This window comes from Prionailurus bengalensis, chromosome D3 (genome assembly GCF_016509475.1).
Source record: "Prionailurus bengalensis isolate Pbe53 chromosome D3, Fcat_Pben_1.1_paternal_pri, whole genome shotgun sequence".
Taxonomy (NCBI): domain Eukaryota; kingdom Metazoa; phylum Chordata; class Mammalia; order Carnivora; family Felidae; genus Prionailurus; species Prionailurus bengalensis.
In genome coordinates, this window is record NC_057356.1 from 78,102,662 (window position 1) to 78,119,191 (window position 16,530).

Sequence of the window (16,530 nt, forward strand, 5' to 3'; positions counted from 1 at the left end):
GGTGCCTGGGTGGCTCCGTCGGTTAAGCGTCCGACTTCAGCTCAGGTCACCATCTTGCGGTCCGTGAGTTCAAGCCCCGCGTCGGGCTCTGGGCTGACGGCTCAGAGCCTGGAGCCTGCTTCCGATTCTGTGTCTCCCTCTCTCTCTGCCCCTCCCCTGTTCGTGCTCTGTCTCTCTCTATCTCAAAAATAAATAAGCGTTAAAAAAAAAATTAAAAAAAAAAAATAAAATCTACTATCTCACTCTTTGAATCATTCCCAAAACTCATGAGGTGGGGCAAGGTCACGACTGCCAGCCAGTTAACAGCCCAGGCCCTGGAGGAAGTCAGTCCTTTTCCAACAAAGACATTGGGTTTTAAGTGGCAAAGCTGGGAGTAAATCCAGGATTTCTGTCTCTAAAACTTGGCGTTGTTCCTGCATAAAGGATCAGAGTTAGTATCTGACGGCAGTGACGTGCAAGCTGACAGAACCCTGCACCCAGGGCTTGTCCAAGAGCTGAGGCCCCAGCCTGAGGACGGCTGTGAGCCTGCGTCTGGGAGCAGGGAGACCCCCACGTGCACCCCCAAGAGCAGGTGCAGACCCCACGCCCTTTTCCTGCCGGGATTTTATTTAGAAAGATAAATTTGGATATTTGCTCCTGCATATCTCCCGCAGGACAGCTCAAAAACAAACACGCAAACAAACCTAAGCAAACCACAAGTCACCTGCTGATGCACTGGGGTCCCCGGTCCCCCGCCTGTGGGGCCTCTAGGCTCTAAGACTGAGAAAGTGATTCATTTCCTCTTTCTCTTTTAGTTTCCTTTCTCTGCCTGTCACCTCTTTCCTTTCTCTGAGGAACTCGACAAAGTGGGTCATGTTTACAATCCTTGCATTCTGGTTGGAATTCGGCCCATCATGCTGACGCTTTGAGTTTTCCCGGGCAGAGCCCCCCTGTGTGCTTGGGATGGGGAAGGCACCCACTGGGAATTGTGCTGGTGGTGGGGGGGAGGGTTCCTGGTGGGAGGGCTGCTACTTTCTTGCCCTGCCCTCCTCATTCTGGGAAGGGTGATGGGGGGAGGCAGACGGGGAAGGAACCTTCCCCATGTGGCACCCACAACTGCTACCTGACTTGCCTTCATTATCCCTTTTCATTCTCAGGACAAAGCCCTGGGTGGGAGGTATCATTACTAGTCTCCCTTTCCAGAATAGGAAACCTTGGCTCAGAGAAGTGAAGCAACTTGCTCAAGTACACGGAGCAAGTAAACAGTGATGCTGGAATATCAATACAATGAAATAACAAAAAAGGGTGTCAGAGAACTAAGTCCCCCACTAACCTAAGTTGTACCTAGCATCGTCCTTCTTTGGGAGTCCCATCTTCTTTTGGGTACTTCCTGTCAGCGAAAATACAGATAAACCCATTATGAGTTGAAAATATCCTAAGTCGCTGGGCTCCTGGGTGGCTCAGGAGGTTGAGCGTCCGACTTCAGCTCAGGTCACGAGTTCATGGTTGGTTGAGTTCGAGCCCCGCGTCGGGCTCTGTGCTGACAGCTCAGAGCCCGGAACCCGCTTCAGATTCTGTGTCTCCCTCTCTTTGTCTGCCCCTCCCCTGCTTGCACTCTGTCTTTCTCTCTCTCAAAAATACACAAACATTAAAAAAAATAAATAAAAGGAAAAAACAAGATCCTTTCCCTGCTTAAAGCTTTTGGGGGTCTGTGTCTCCTCTCTCTCTCTCTCTCTCTGCCCCTCCCCCGTGTGCACTCTGTCTCTCTCTCTCAGATAAACATTAAAAAAAATAAAATAAAATAAGGGGCGCCTGGGTAGCTCAGTCGGTTAAGCAGCCCACTTCGGCTCAGGTCATGATCTCCAGGTCTGTGAGTTCGAGCCCCGCGTCGGGCTCTGTGCTGACAGCTCAGAGCTTGGAGGCAGTTTCAGATTCTGTGTCTCCCTCTCTCTCTGCCCCTCCCCTGCTCACACTCTGTCTCTCTCTCTCCCTCTCTCAAAATAATAAATATTTTAAAAAATTAATAAAATAAAATAAAATAAAATAAAATATCCTAAGTTGAAAATGCATTTACTACACTGACATCAGAGTTCGGCCGCGCCTCCCTCACCTGAGCTCCAACCACTGACATGAGCCCGCCGTGGCGCAGAATCCTGTCACACAAAGCCTGTTTGAGAACCAGGTGTTGACTGTCGTGTGTGAAGAACAGGACGGCGTGTGGGCACAGGTTGTCAGCGACCCCATGATCAGAAGTGGCACAATCTACGGACCGAGCCAGCTAGGCATCCCATTAATGGGTATTTTTTAAACATTATATTTTCTAAGTGGTTGTTGCTGGACTGTAAGACTATTTTAATTTTTTTTAACGTTTATTTATTTTTGAGACAGAGAGAGACAGAGCATGAACGGGGGAGGGGCAGAGAGAGAGGGAGACACAGAATCTGAAACAGGCTCCAGGCTCTGAGCTGTCAGCACAGAGCCCGACGCGGGGCTCGAACTCATGGACCGCGAGATCATGACCTGAGCCGAAGTCGGCTGCTTAACTGACTGAGCCACCCAGGTGCCCCTGTAAGACTATTTTAGAATACCGATGTGGTATCTGACTTGACATCTTTTATAATTTCTCATGGCTTTTCTTTCTCACTTTGTGTCTCCTGCTAGAAATGCCAGAGTGCTGGGGCTGCTGATTTCACACCGGCCACCTCTCTCTCTCCCTCCTCCCTCCCTCCCTCCTCCCCTTCCTCCCTCCCTCCCTCTCCTTCTCCAGCATTGTCCACCTGTCCTCTCCTGCACATGGATAGCTGGGGGTGGGGGATTCCTCCCGGGCACTACCCCCTCCCTTGTCCTGTCTGGGAATAAGAATAAGCAAGAATAAACTCTCACTCCATTTTTTCCCTTCAGCTCTGGCAGGTGGCTTTTTCATATTTGCTTTGACTCCAGGGACGATCAGAGATCCCCAAAAGCTTTAAGCAGAGAAGGGATCTTGTTTTGATTAAAAAAAAATTTTTTTTAAGTTTATTTATTTTTGAGAGAGAGATTGAGAGAGAGAGTGCAAGCAGGGGAGGGGCAGAGAAGGAGAGGGAGACACAGAATCTGAAGCAGGCTCCAGGCTCTGAACTGTCAGCACGGAGCCGGATGTGGGGCTCGAACTCACAAACCAGGAGATCATGACCTGAGCTGAAGTCGACGCTTAACCGATGGAGCCACCCTGGTGCCCCAGATCTTGTTTTTTAAAAATAAAAATCCGCTCTGCTCTGGAAGCAGTGTGGACAATGGGTAGAAAGCCTTGAAGAAGGGACAGGGGAAATTGGCATTAGAGAAAGTCAAGCTGGCTGCCTTGTGAAGAACAGACAGAAGAGGGGTAGGGTGCGGGGGTGGGGGTGGGGGTGGGGTGCAGGGAGCCCCTGCAGGGGCCCAGGTGAGAGGATGAACCGGTGTAGAGCGAGCCAACAGGTGTCCAGGATGATTTCAGACAGACTGGCTGTGAAGGTGCCCGAGAGGGAGGGAGGAGGGTGAGTCCTGGGTCTTGGGCCTGGCCATCTGGAGGGGGTGGGTGGGGTAAGAGTGGGTCAGGATGGGGTGTGGGAGCGGGTGAGACTGGGCAGGGGGAGAGAGAGGGGTGGGCGGAAGGCAGCGGCCTCTGCCAGAAGGGAAGCAGCTGAGAAGGGCCCTAGAAGGAAAACAGAACGCTTCGGACAGTGCCCGGCTAAGTGTGTTCATCATCATCACCTCTTCCTCTGAGCATCTCAACTTTTAAATCTGGAGGTTTGTTGCTGAAGAGAAATACTTTTATAGGAAAAAAAAAAAAAAAGAGGCAGATTGCAAATGCCCAGCATCTGTGATCTCTTCTGATTACTGTCACCCTTCCTTTTTTGTTTTTTTTTTTTTAACGTTTTTATTTATTTTTGAGACAGGGAGAGACAGAACATGAACAGGGGAGGGTCAGAGAGAGGGAGACACAGAATCTGAAACAGGCTCCAGGCTCTGAGCTGTCGGCACGGAGCCCGACACGGGGCTCGAACTCACGGACCGCGAGATCATGACCCGAGCCGAAGTCGGACGCTTAATCGACTGAGCGTGGAGTAAGAAGTTTTGGATTATCATGGCCACTGGCTTACTTCTTAGCACTGCAAATTCAGGCAAATGATAGTAATCTTCAGTTTTGGTTTTCTCCTCTGTGTGTGGAAGAGTGAAAACCTAGTCCACAAAATTGTTTTAGAGTGGAAGGTCCATCCCAACATCCCATTAATGGCCAGGGATTTTACTCAACAAATATTTGCTGAGGTCTGCTCATGTGCCTGGTACCATAGGTCTAGGTGCTGGGACCAGGAGAGAACACGCCATATAAGGTGTGAGCTCATGTCAGGTTTGAGTTCAGAAGGGGAACCAGACAATAAACAAGTCGGACAACTAAAGAACATAGATCTCACGGTAGAGAGTCATATGGAGGGTAGGGGTGGGCAATTTTAGACAGGATTGTCCGCGGTGGGGGGAGGCTTGCCAAGAGAATAGCATTTGTTCTGAGACCTGAATGGCCAGAAGTATCTAGTTATGGAAAAATCAGGAGAAAGCATTCTAGGCAGAGTCCAGGGCGAGGGTAAAGGCTCAGAAGCAGGAAGGGATTCGGTGAGTTAGAAGAAGGCTCAACGAGGTGGGTATCAGTGAGATGCATTGGCGGCCCCCTACATGTTATTCCCAAGGCTCACAAGTCCACTAGGTCAGTGACACAGAGTCCCCCCTGGGGTGCTGTCGGCAGATGGAATTAGGCATGGCTGAGGGTAAGCAAGAATTCCGCCTCCATGTCCACGTCAGTGTGCCGGAGTTGACGTTGTACTTTCTACTAAAGGCAGCAACTATCCGTACAGCCGGCTAAGAATTCTGCTCAAAGTTGTGACACTGAAAGCTTCTGGACACTCCGAACATCTTCTAATTTCTAGTTCCCCTCTCGTTTATCGATCGTGCCGTGTTTTGCCCCTTCTGCCTCTTGTCGACCATGAGGACCAAGAATTTCAGCCCTGCCTCTTCCCATTCCACTGGGCAAATGCTATGGGTCGGATAGTGAATGTGTTATCACTGTTTTTATCCTTTTTTCCTAAGACTGTTTATCCTGGAGGTCCAGGCTTCTTTTGTCTCCTGAGGATAATTAACAAGTCTTTTTTTTTTTTTTTTATAAAGTTTATTTATTTATCGAGAGAGAGAGCGAGAGAGAGCAGGGAGGGGCAGAGAAGGAGAGAATTCTAAGCAGACTCTGCAGGTCAGCACAGAGTCCAGCTCGGGGCTCGAACCCACCACCTGTGAGATCATGATCGGAGCCAAAACCAAGAGTCGGCCGTTTAACTAACTGAGCCAACCAGGCGCTCCCCCCTACATAATTTTTTTTAATTGCAAAATATAACGCTTATCCAATAAAAGCAATGTACAAATTATTTTCACTTAACTCTCTTGTAAAAATATTTCCATGTGTCATAATTTCATAACAAATGAGATTCCATTTTTAATTATTTGCTAATTCATATATATTTTATTTCTTTAACTAGACTCTACACTATTTGAGGTCAGGTATCATCTTTTTAAATTAATTAACTTATTTTTGAGAGAGAGAGAGAGAGAGGCAGAGCACATGAGCAGGGGAGGGGCAGAGAGAGAGAGAGGAGAAAGAGAGAATCCCAAGCAGGCTCTGTACTGACTGCCACTGTGGAACCTGGTGTGGGGCTTGAACTCACGAACCGAGAGACCATGAGTCAGAAGCTTAACTGACTGAGCCACCCAGGCGCCCCAGGTATCATTTCTTAAGTGTTTTTTTCATCCTCTCCATTAGTGTAGAAGCTTGTGAAAATGAGGATTTTCAGGCCAGGGCCCCATGGATTGTGAAGCACACTAATAATGTGAGATCAGGTCTGCATTTTAAATCGATCCTGAGGTTGTAGTTACACAGATTACACTTAAACAATCATTGTTTTCTACTCACACAAGACTGAATCACCTTGCTAGCAGTTATTCAATAACCACCTAAAAATCATTTTATCATCAGACGCTCTGGATTCTAATAAACACAGCATTTCCTAATCGTGTCTTGATTAAATCCTCTAAGTCAGTTGAATTTACCAGTTGTTGAAAATCAACAACACAGCGATACCGACTGATTTCCACTGTTCAATGGATACTTGTTGAGCCATAACACTGCCTATTTCTCTTCTGGAATCTTCACAGATGAATAAAGCACAAACATACTTGATGATCGTTATTTGTGATTATCCAGCAAGAAAACAGAAAAAAATATATTAATTGGGGGGGGGGGGGAAAGCACGCATCACCATGTGCGCAAACGGGGGAGGAGCAGAGGGAGAGAGAATCCCAAGCAGGCTCCACGCTCAGCACGGGGAAAGAGGGCTCGATCCCACGACCGTGGGGTCATGACCTGAGCCGAAATCAAGAGTCAGACGCTCAATGGACGTCTGACCGGGACCGCCACCCCGGTCCCCCAAACATACAACATTTGTAAACCAGAGAGAAGAAAACGAAGCATAGATACTTTGGGGGATTAAACAAATTTAAAATGCGGTCCAAATTTTACAATGTGCTTATACGTTGCACTAACGAAAATTAAATTTGCTTTCAAGCTCCACCCAAGAATTTATCAAGAACTCATTTGGCCTTGTGAGTGACAAGCCTGGGGGTGGGACGAAGGGAAGGCATCATACCACAGTCTCCAACTAAGATGTGCATGCCTTCTGTGGCTGACAGGTGTCCTAAACCTGTTCTCTTAGAAGCCATCTCATTTCTTATCTTAACCACACTACTCTGGAGCTTTATTTCTGGCCGCTTGAACCCACTGTCAAGTTTACTAAGGGCCTTTTGGTTTACAAATTGTGCAAATTGCAAATAGGATGAAAGAAAATGTATACACAGAAATTTTTAAAAGGCCCTCGATAAGGGAGATGTGATGGCTTGAGCTGCGTCCCTCAAAAAGATATGCTGAAGTATAGGCCCCCCCATCTCATCATCCCCTACCTCCATCTATGAACGTAAACTTATTGGAAAACAGGGTCTTTGTCGATGGAGTCTCATTAAAATGAGATCCTGTTGGAGCAGGGAGGACCCTCAAACAATGACTGATGTCTTCGGAAGAAATTTGGAAAGAAGGCCATGTGAAGACTGAGGTGGAGATTGGAGCGATGTATCTACAAGTAAAGGAAGGTCATTACTGCAGGCGACCACGGGAAGCTGAAAAGACAAGGGAGATTTCCTCCCATTGAGACCCCAGAGAGAGCACAGCCCTGCCCATACCAAACCTTGATGTCAGCCTCCAGAATTGTGCGGGGATGAACTATTGTTTTAAGATTTTATTTTGTTTGTTTAAAGTAATCTCTACGCTCTGTTCCCAAGACGGTGCTTGGACTCACGACTCTGAGACCAAGAGCTGCCCGCTCCACTGACAGAGCCCTCCGGGTGCCCACGCTCCCATTGTTTTAAACCCCTCAGTTTGTGGTACTTTGTCGTGGCAGCCTTAGGACCCTAATATAGGAGAAAATTATAATCGTGCTGAAAAATATCAAGTCTTGCTCCAATAGAATGTGGTCCTATCCTAATCAGGAAATGTGGGAATTTTATTTTTGTATTTTTTTTATTGGCGGGAGGTTGGCGGGTGGAGAAGGGCAGAGGGAGGGAGAGAATCCTAAGCAGGCTCCACGCTCAGCACAGAGCCCAACACGGCGCTCGATCCCACGACGCTGGGATCACGGTCTGGGCCGAAATCAAGAGTCAGACACTCAACGGACTGAGCCACCCGGGTGCCCCATGGAAATGTGGGGATTTTGATGAGACAGGGGTTAATACTGTGACTGTCCTTGTGGACACTACCATCTTGGAGGAGGATGACCAAGCACATATCTTCATGAGTCACAGCGTCACCCCTCTTAGCTCAGCTCATCTAGTAACAGTGCAGCCAGAGTGAACTGTCTAGAATCTGATCGTATCACCCACGTGCCTAAAACCTTCAGGGGTTTCCCCGTGGCCCCCCCCCCCCCCCAAATAATACACAGACTCCTGAGGTGGCTTCCGTCTCCACTCGCCTCTCACCCCTTCCTCCTCACACTGTCCGGCAGTCTTTGCCCAGAACATACTTCTTTTCTTTGGCCTCATTGCTTAGTCGATCCCATTTATGCCTCAGTCCCTTTCTACGCAGATGTCCTTTCCTGCCCCATGGCCCTCCGGGACCGTCCCATAGTCCCCCATAATTTCCGTGGGACAGCCTTGATGCACATCTTGTTGTACCCGCCTGTGTCCTTACCTGTATCACCCTCTAGCCTTTGCTACTCAAAGCGAGGTCCGGGGGACAGGCACTAGGGCATCACCAGAGTTTGTGGAGCTCAGGTAGATTTTCACCATCAGATGTGCATTTTCACCAGAGACTTGGGCGGTTCTCATGCACGTTGGCTTTGTGAGGTGTTGGTCTCTTCAGCATAACCTCCACGGGGGGTAGGGAACACTGTCTCCCAGAGCCCAGCACAGTGGCTGTTTAAAGAGAGATGTAACTGATGAATGCATCGGGCCCGTTTCCTGTTAACAAGCGTGCCTCGCAGGAAAAAAACAATGACCAAACTAGAAAAAAGCAAGTCTCCTTTTATCGGAATACAGAGACTCAGGTCCTTAGCCTGTATGTATTTGTCACAGCTCTCTTGAAATTCCCCTTACATCTGTCATATTCTTTGTTCTCCTGTCAAATCCTATTTTCTGCACGAAACACGCGAATGACTCTTCTATTACTAATCATGTTTTCTGTTCTGTTTTGTGTTTTTTTCTTTTTCTTTTTTTTTTTTTTAGTAATTAAAAAATAAACGCTCTCATGACAACACAGGCATAGCCAGGTTTACACTGTTATTTTTGAACTTGGTCCATGAAAACTGATACCTGGTAATAGCTTTAAAAATGGTCCTCACGGTTCTTTTTTCCTCCTTCTCCCTCTCCCCTCCCTACCCCAGCCCCTCCCCTCTCCTCCTTTTCTCCCATTCAACAGATAACTGGGTATTCTAATGCTTCCTGATAAGTCTTTGTGATGTCAGTCCCGGGGGTCAAAATACGCTGATATGTTTCTATTTCTCACAAGCTCTCAGTAAATGATACGTCACTTTTCCAGAGAAGTATACAGGTAAGAGAGCCTTTCCACACTCAGCTTCTAATTCCCTTAATAGAATGCTAAATCTGACAGTTTATGAACCATCTCAAATTCAGAATCTTTTTTTAATGATTATTTATTTTTGAGAGAGAGAGAGAGAGAGAGAGAGCGCGAGCGAGCAGGGAAGGGGCAGAGACAGAGGTAGACAGAGGATCTGAAGTGGGCTCTATGTTGACAGCAGAGAGCCAGATGAGGGACTTGAACCCACTAACCCTGAGATCATGATCTGAGCCAAAGTCAGACGCTTGACCAACTGATCCACACACGCGCCCTCAAATCCAGAATCTTGAAAATCCTCCATAAATTGCTGACTTGACCCACCTCTGAAGCCTATCTCCTCTTAGCTTCTCTCCTCCCTTCCCCTCCCAGCAAGCTGAATTTGCAATTCGCTAAAAGGCACCACTTGCCTAAGGTTTGTACCTAGTAGGGGTCACGTGGCCAACAACCTTTTGTAATGATAATGTTCCAGGACGAGATTGGCACCCTCTCTGTAGGTAAACGACCGAAGGACTGGCTTCTCTTTCGTTGAATGTATTCCCTGCATTTCAGGGTGCACGATGTGGCCAGAAGTTTCCTAATTCATCCAGTCAGAAAGTTAATGGTGTTCCTTAAGTATTCAGACAGTCAAAATGAGCCCTGCGAGAGTCCCCGTGGCTTTGGGCTGTGACAAAATATTTGGAGGACGCATCTCTGCGGCGCTTCCCAGGTCGGGGGTAACTCCTCAGTGCGGCCCCCTCTTAACCCTCTGAGTGTTTACCACACTCAAAACTACGTTGTTTAAACTCAGGAGTCTGGTTCCACGACCATAGCCTTGTCTATACTTCTGTAGGACCAAGCCATGAATAACTAAATACTTGCAGCTTTGCGTTGATCGGGTGATCTCAGGTAAATAAACAAGCTCAAACGCCTACTGGGGCCACATAATGTAAATGGCAAACGCAACAGGGGGGAGCGTGGCGGATGGGAGCTCCCGCCCCCGGTCCAAGAGGGAGAGGCTCCCACACTTCCAGCCAGCTCTGCTCTGCTCTGCTCGGAAACGGAGCCAGGGTTGTCAGAGCTTCGCCTTTTACAAAGGACGCCAGAGATCGGGGATTTTAATGTAATCTCTCAATTTTTAAATGTTGGTAACCACTTCAAATCTTCAGAAGACATTTTGCAAGTCAATACCCTGAACCAAAAGCAAACACTCCTGGGAGCCAGACAGCCCTAAGTGGCCAATTTGTAACCTCGCCACTGAACAGTGCAGATAATTAAGACCATTCACTTTCAAAACAATAACAACAACAACAACAACAACAACCCAAACAACAACAACCACAACCACCCAAAACCCCCCTCCCGTTCCTGGGAAGGCCACTGTGGGTACGAACTCCTGCTCCGTAGGGCCCGGCCCAGGTTCAGATCCTGGCACGACTCTCGGCCAATGTTTTCACACCTGTAAAGTGGCTTTTCTGGTTAAGAACGACGGTTTCGTAGGGTTGTTCCGGGGACAGAATGAGAAACGGTCTACCGAAGCCCTTATCGTGAATTGGCCCCCAGTACCCTCTCTCCACCCCAAATTACCACTTCTCTTGATAAGAATGGAGTTACTCCTGGCCGGGGCAAGCATCGTGCAAATAACTTCCTATTCCCCAGATACCTCGTTCCCCCGTCCCCAAGGGCACTTGACGGTCTACTCTCCTCGTGTTTCTACGCAGCATCCAGATGGGAGAAACATGGACCTATCCGGGGGGCAATGTGCTCCACACAGACCTGATCCGGGCCGAGAGCTCGTCCCTTTGTCGCCCTACATCGCATCCACACACACCAGCACCCCCACTCAAACCAAAACAGCGTTGGCTTGCTGGCTCCGGGGTTTCAAGCTGGTGCTTTCTCGCACGCCTCTGCCATCCTCTCCCTCCCCTGCTATGGAAGTTGTCTCCCTTCCCCTGCCCCGCAACTACCCCCCCCCCGCCCCAGTTCCAGCTTTCCTCCCCCCCCCCGCAGCCCCCCCCCCCCCCCGCCGGCACTCCTTCTAGGGTTGGCCCGGAGTCTCTAACTGCGGGTTTACGGGAAGCGCCGAGCGCCCGGCCTCCCCACCCCCAGCCTTCCCGCCACGAGAACTTTCCCCTCTCGCGACTCCCGGACTCCCGCCACGACCGCGACCTCGGGCGGGCGCAGCCTCTCGGCCCCGACCCCCCCGGCCCCCGGCCCCCGTCCGCGACCCGAGCGATCTGGGGGCGGGGCAGGGTCTCCGCGCCGGGAGCGCTGAGCCCCCCGCCGCGGACCGGCGCCGCCGCGGACCGCGAGCGAGTCCGGGCAGGTCCTCCCCACGCGGCTGCCCTCGGGCGGGGGGGGGGGGGGGGCGGGGACAGGGGCGGGCGCAGAGTCAAGTTTCGCTACGTCACCGTCCCCGGGAAGTCCCCATAAGAGGAGAGCGCGGGAGCCGGCCGGCGCTCAGACCTGAGAGGTGCGCGCGCCTGTCGTCGCTGGTAGAGTTGGGTCCCGCCGCCCCGGTCCGGCCCGTCCCCCCCGCGCGTGCAGCTCGCGTGCCGCCGCCCCGAGGTGTTCGGGGTAGGGGACCGAGAACCCCGGGCTCCTGCGGCACGGTGGCCGGCGGCCGCTGGCGGAGATGCCTGGGAAGAGGACGCGTAAGAGCGCGCAGCCGAGCCCCGCGCGGGCCCCGGCAGGTAGGGAGCAGCTGGGTCCCGCTGAGAACCCGGCCGGGGCCGGGGCCGGGCCGGGGCGGGGCCGGGGCCGGGGTCTCGGTCGCGGCGGGCTCAGTCCGTCGGCACGCGGCCTCCGGGTCGGGCAGGTCTGCGCCCCTGCATGTGCTTTGGGGGCGCCTCCAGGAAGCCCTGCGGGGTTTCCCCCCGGGACCGTGGAGACGGCGCGGGAGGAAACCCGATTTGGGATGCAGATGGCGGTTTGGGCGGAGGCAGAAAGCCTCTTCTTCGCTTGCTTCGCTTGCTTCGCTTGCTTTGCATCCCCAGTTGCTCAGCCCTGGGGCCGCGGGGAGGAAAAGTGCAAGTGCGGGCGACCATCACGAGGAGAAAGTCATTGTCACGGCAGGTGGGGGCGGGAGAGAGACTCGGGGAGCCTCCAGCGCTTCCTGAGACGAGCCCTCTTCCTCCTGAGGCGAGGACCATGGAGGTCCCCACTCTGAGTGTGGCCACTCTCGGGCCCCCCAACGCAAAACAGCAGTACTTGGCTTGGTACCTTCACGCTCGCCCACAAAGGACTGATGGAGCGCTGCAGAGGCCCTGCGAGGACCACTGCGGCCAGGAGCCTAGAAAGTTTTGCTGCTTTGTTAAAAGTGCAACATTTTAACAATCGTTATTGTTGCGGGGATGGGATAGGAGAAGAACAGGAGTCGGTCTGCAGTGGTTTTTAATCCATCCACTTTCCCCTCCTCCCCACATATAGCCCCATCAAATAACTTTTCAGGGCCCCCCCCCTCCCCCCTCCCCTTCTAAATCTTACCAAACAAGGCAGTCATCTGCCAAGGGGCTGTAGCGAAGAAGGCAGAAAGGCTCTGGGCTCGAAATCTACTGCTATTGCATCAGACGATAATGGCCCCCTTTTAAAGTTGGTTTCGCTTTATAGAGCCCCTGAGGCGTGCAAAGGAAGTGGTGATTGACGATACGGCCAAGGCTAACTTGGTACCTTGTTGCTGTCTCTCGGGTCTTGCTCGGGAGGGAAAAAGCTTGGCCTACCCTTTGGGAAGTCCAAGAATTCTCCTGTTTTGGGAAGGCCTAACCTGAGAATAACCTGCCTGCCATTTAACTTCGTTCCCAGTAATAAGGGCCCTCTTAAACTTAATTCGATAGTAATACATTGTTTAATTGAGATATAAGTGACCTGTGACATTGTATTAGCTTTGATGTGGTATATGCATATATCAGATGATGATTTGACATATGTATACATTGTGAGATGATTCCCATAATAGGTTTAGTGAAGATCGCCGCTCCACCTAGTTACAATTTTTTTTTGTTCCTACATTTATAGAAGTGTAATTAATAAAGATTTAGGAAACAACTAGCAGCTATTTTCTGCCCCCTTTTTTGGTGAAAGGGATCATTTTTTTGAAACTCTCCTAGTAATCCTTTTTCTTCAATTAATATTTGTTTAATTATAATATCTCACGTTTCAAACGTAGTACACATGTGAGTTAAACGTTGTATTTTCTGCGTCACTCATAAAGGCAACAGATTGGTACAAATTTGGTTTGTCAGAAGCACACTTTACACCAATTTATGTATTGGTGTTATTGTATGTTAGCCAATTTGATGATAAATTATATTAAAAAAAAATAAAAGATTATTGGCCCCCAAAGAAAAAAAAAGTATAGGAAGATTGTATGAAAAAAAAATTGGTTTGTAGGAAGAATTTGATTTACAGTAGAATATAAATTTCTAAGTTATTTTAGAGAATGTGGGCTTAATTTGGATACAAGATTTTATGAGACTTACTAGATTTCAAAGAGTTTTTTTAAATGGGGATAAGAACACATTTGGATTTGCCTATTAATGAAGGCATACTATGAGCTGTGAATTACTGCCATTTATAAAATAAATCCTACTTGAAAACAACATAAAAAAGTTTAGAATTCCGACTTCTGTTCCCCCAACCAGCCTTAAATGAGAGAGAAAAGGATGACATCATCTGAGGCTGGCAAAGGCTCACTAAACTGCGGTGTGTGACATAAATGTCCCTATTGAAAGAAAGATGACATTTACCTCATCCGGTATGCGTTAAAAAAAAAAAAAGACTTCAAAGTAAAAGTCTTCATTCTTACTGTAACTGTTGTTTTTTTGTTTATGAGTCACACCGTGTTAACATATGTCGCGTGTGTTCTAAGTAACCTTTCTCACGTTCAGAAAATGGGTGTGCTTCGAGCTAAAGTTGACATAAACGCTTCACTGGATGCACGCTCAGCTTGCCCCTCGGATGGGGCTCTTGCCGGTTACAGTTTGTCATGTCAGCATGATTTTGATGGTTTGCTTTCCTTTTCAGAGCCCGAAGTGGAATGTGCCATGCAGCTCCGGAGATTTGGAGACAAACTGAATTTCCGACAGAAGCTTATGAATCTGATATCCAAACTCTTCCGCTCGGGAACCTGACTGCTTTGGGAGCTTTCGAATGAGGAGATGGCTTTGAGATGGAAGGTTCCCCAGTGGATGCAAATTTCATCAGTTAGAAGAGACTGCCTTGTAATGGAGGTTGTGAGGGAGATCTCACTTGCTTTGGAATCCCTTGGAAACCAGGATGGGATACATCCAAGAGGATTTCTGTCGGGGATTTCCCAGAAGTCATTTTTCTGGGGCTCGGGAGAACGTTATAAGACCACTTTGTTTATTTGTAAAGCAAGAATGGAGGAACTGTGCAACATAAGGAATGAATTACTTATACCTTGAGTTTTTACTTCGAAAATTATTCTGGTATGTGTGCTGAAGGTTGCTGCCCAGGGGTGCTGGCAAACGGATAACGGTGGGCAGGGGCAAGAAAGAGCGAATGTTCAGTGTTGGTTTTCACTTTTGGAAGACAGAAAAGTGCTGTATAGTATTCAGTTTATATATTACCTTGTTAAAAAGTAAAGATTTCATTCTGGAAACACAACGTCATGGCGAGTGTTGATCCCGTAGGTCACTACAAAATATAGGGTAATTTGAAAGCTTTTTCCTTTTGACTCGAAATGTATTGCTTCTGTTCGGATGACCCTTCATTGAATTATGTTCCTCTGAATCTTCGCTGGAAAGTCTGTACTTGGGAAGAAATGTGATAGAGATGTTATATGGTGCCAGTAAGATTCTTACCGGTTAGGATGTTACAACATAAAGAACGCGGGAATTTGCATTCTGAGAAATAATGGGGGGAAAAAGCAATTTAGGCTTTCTACTGCTGTAATTAAAACTTAGTGAAACAAAAATTCTCAAGTAACTTGATAGGAAAATGAATGTATTTCTAAAGAAGTTTTGAAAATCTGTAAGTTGCCTTTTCTCATACTAGTCAGCGTACCTCTTGCAAGAAGTGGTCCTTTAAAAGAAATTAAGCATGTTTTACATAGGATATACTTTTTTAAAAAAAGAATGGATTGCTCATCCAGAATGGAAATCTCATCTCTATGTGTAATTTGCATTATAATAATATGTAGGTTCATGAGATATGAAATATGAAATAATATGTAGGTTCATCTCTATGTGTAATTTGCATTATAATAATATGCAGGTTCATGAAAGGTATCATGAATTCCCCCCTTTTATTGTTAGAAGGCCAGACTACCGACAAAGCCCCCAAATACATAAAAAAGAAATAATAATGTCATGATTGAATTTCAGCAAGAATGATCTTATTTATTTTACCTATTTATAATTAAAATATTTTGTTCCGTTTCAAAGCGTATTCGTTAAAGTTACATTTTTAGATTGTGAGACCAGGCTTTCCATAAGTACTTGAACAGTAAGAATGTTTTCATGATAGGCTGTAGTCACTTTAGATGAAAAATTACCTCAGTATCTGTTTTTCTGCAGTGTTACTTAAGGCTGTTAGTTTATTTCGTGGCAACGATGTTTTTTGATCTGTCTGGAGGCAGATCTTTTGCCCTATGGATATTTATGGTCTGTAATTGTATTTATACAGGTAAAACTTTATACTGTAGCTGTAAACTATTAAAGATTATCACCAGTCTTGGCTGCGCGTTTACTTCGGTCACGTAAGCTGCCGAATGTTCGTTACGAAACCAAAATCGTTTCACCGATTTCCGTCTGCAGGCACATGGCTGATCACCGCCTCCTGGGTTCCAGCTCTGGGGCAGGAGTGGAAAACACGGGGACGTTTAGCATGACTTCTGCTGTCAAGGGACTTACGGTTTAACTGGCAGAGGAGATAGCGGAAAAAGAAGATATTCGTGCCAGGCGTGGGTCTCGAGTGCCCTGGCAGTACTGCCTGGAGAGTGATTTATTTAAAGGAGCCTTCAGAGATGTGGGACCTCATTAGAGACCCGGGGAGCCCTCCTTGGCCGCCCTGGGGCCTCTGCCTTGGCAGTTTCCTTTTAGATGGCCTCACGCTTCACCCTTCCTCCGCCCCCACCCCGAGCAGCAAGTATTGCTTCATCCGAAGCCAGTCGTGTGCAGAAGTAGGTGTCACTCGAGTGCCCTTCCAGTGTGAGTGAGAACTCCAAAGGTCCTCCTAATTTGTAGCTTCGAACTGGATGGCGTCTTCCTGCTAAAAGTGTGGGATGTGTATGGCCTCCCTGAGCTGGGGAGGGAGAGAGGAGGGGCTTCAGGAGGAGGGTGACCACGGGAGAGGGAGAGGGTGACAGCCAGCCGGGGACCTGGGGGGGGGGGGATGAAGGGCTGCCCCCGGGGCATCTCAGGAGGAGGGCTTGGGGGCAG

General features: G+C 48.5%; 1 protein-coding gene across 1 annotated transcript; it reads left to right on the forward strand.

The window, feature by feature from the left end:
• The first annotated feature begins 11,574 nt into the window (after positions 1-11,574).
• PMAIP1 (phorbol-12-myristate-13-acetate-induced protein 1) lies at positions 11,575-15,823 on the forward strand. The gene is made up of 2 exons (XM_043559010.1): positions 11,575-11,823; positions 14,153-15,823. Exons 1-2 carry the CDS (start codon positions 11,766-11,768, stop codon positions 14,257-14,259), a joined length of 165 nt encoding a protein of 54 aa, XP_043414945.1. The 5' UTR covers positions 11,575-11,765; the 3' UTR covers positions 14,260-15,823.
• The last annotated feature ends 707 nt before the right edge of the window (positions 15,824-16,530 follow it).

What these genes read in the sequence shown, in the direction of transcription:
- PMAIP1 (XM_043559010.1), top strand. Translation starts at nt 11,766, where the DNA reads ATGCCTGGGAAGAGGACGCGTAAGAGCGCGCAGCCGAGCCCCGCGCGG. An exon ending in CCCCGCGCGGGCCCCGGCAG is followed by an intron (nt 11,824 to 14,152) that starts GTAGGGAGCAGC and finishes TTTCCTTTTCAG; the next exon opens with AGCCCGAAGTGGAATGTGCC.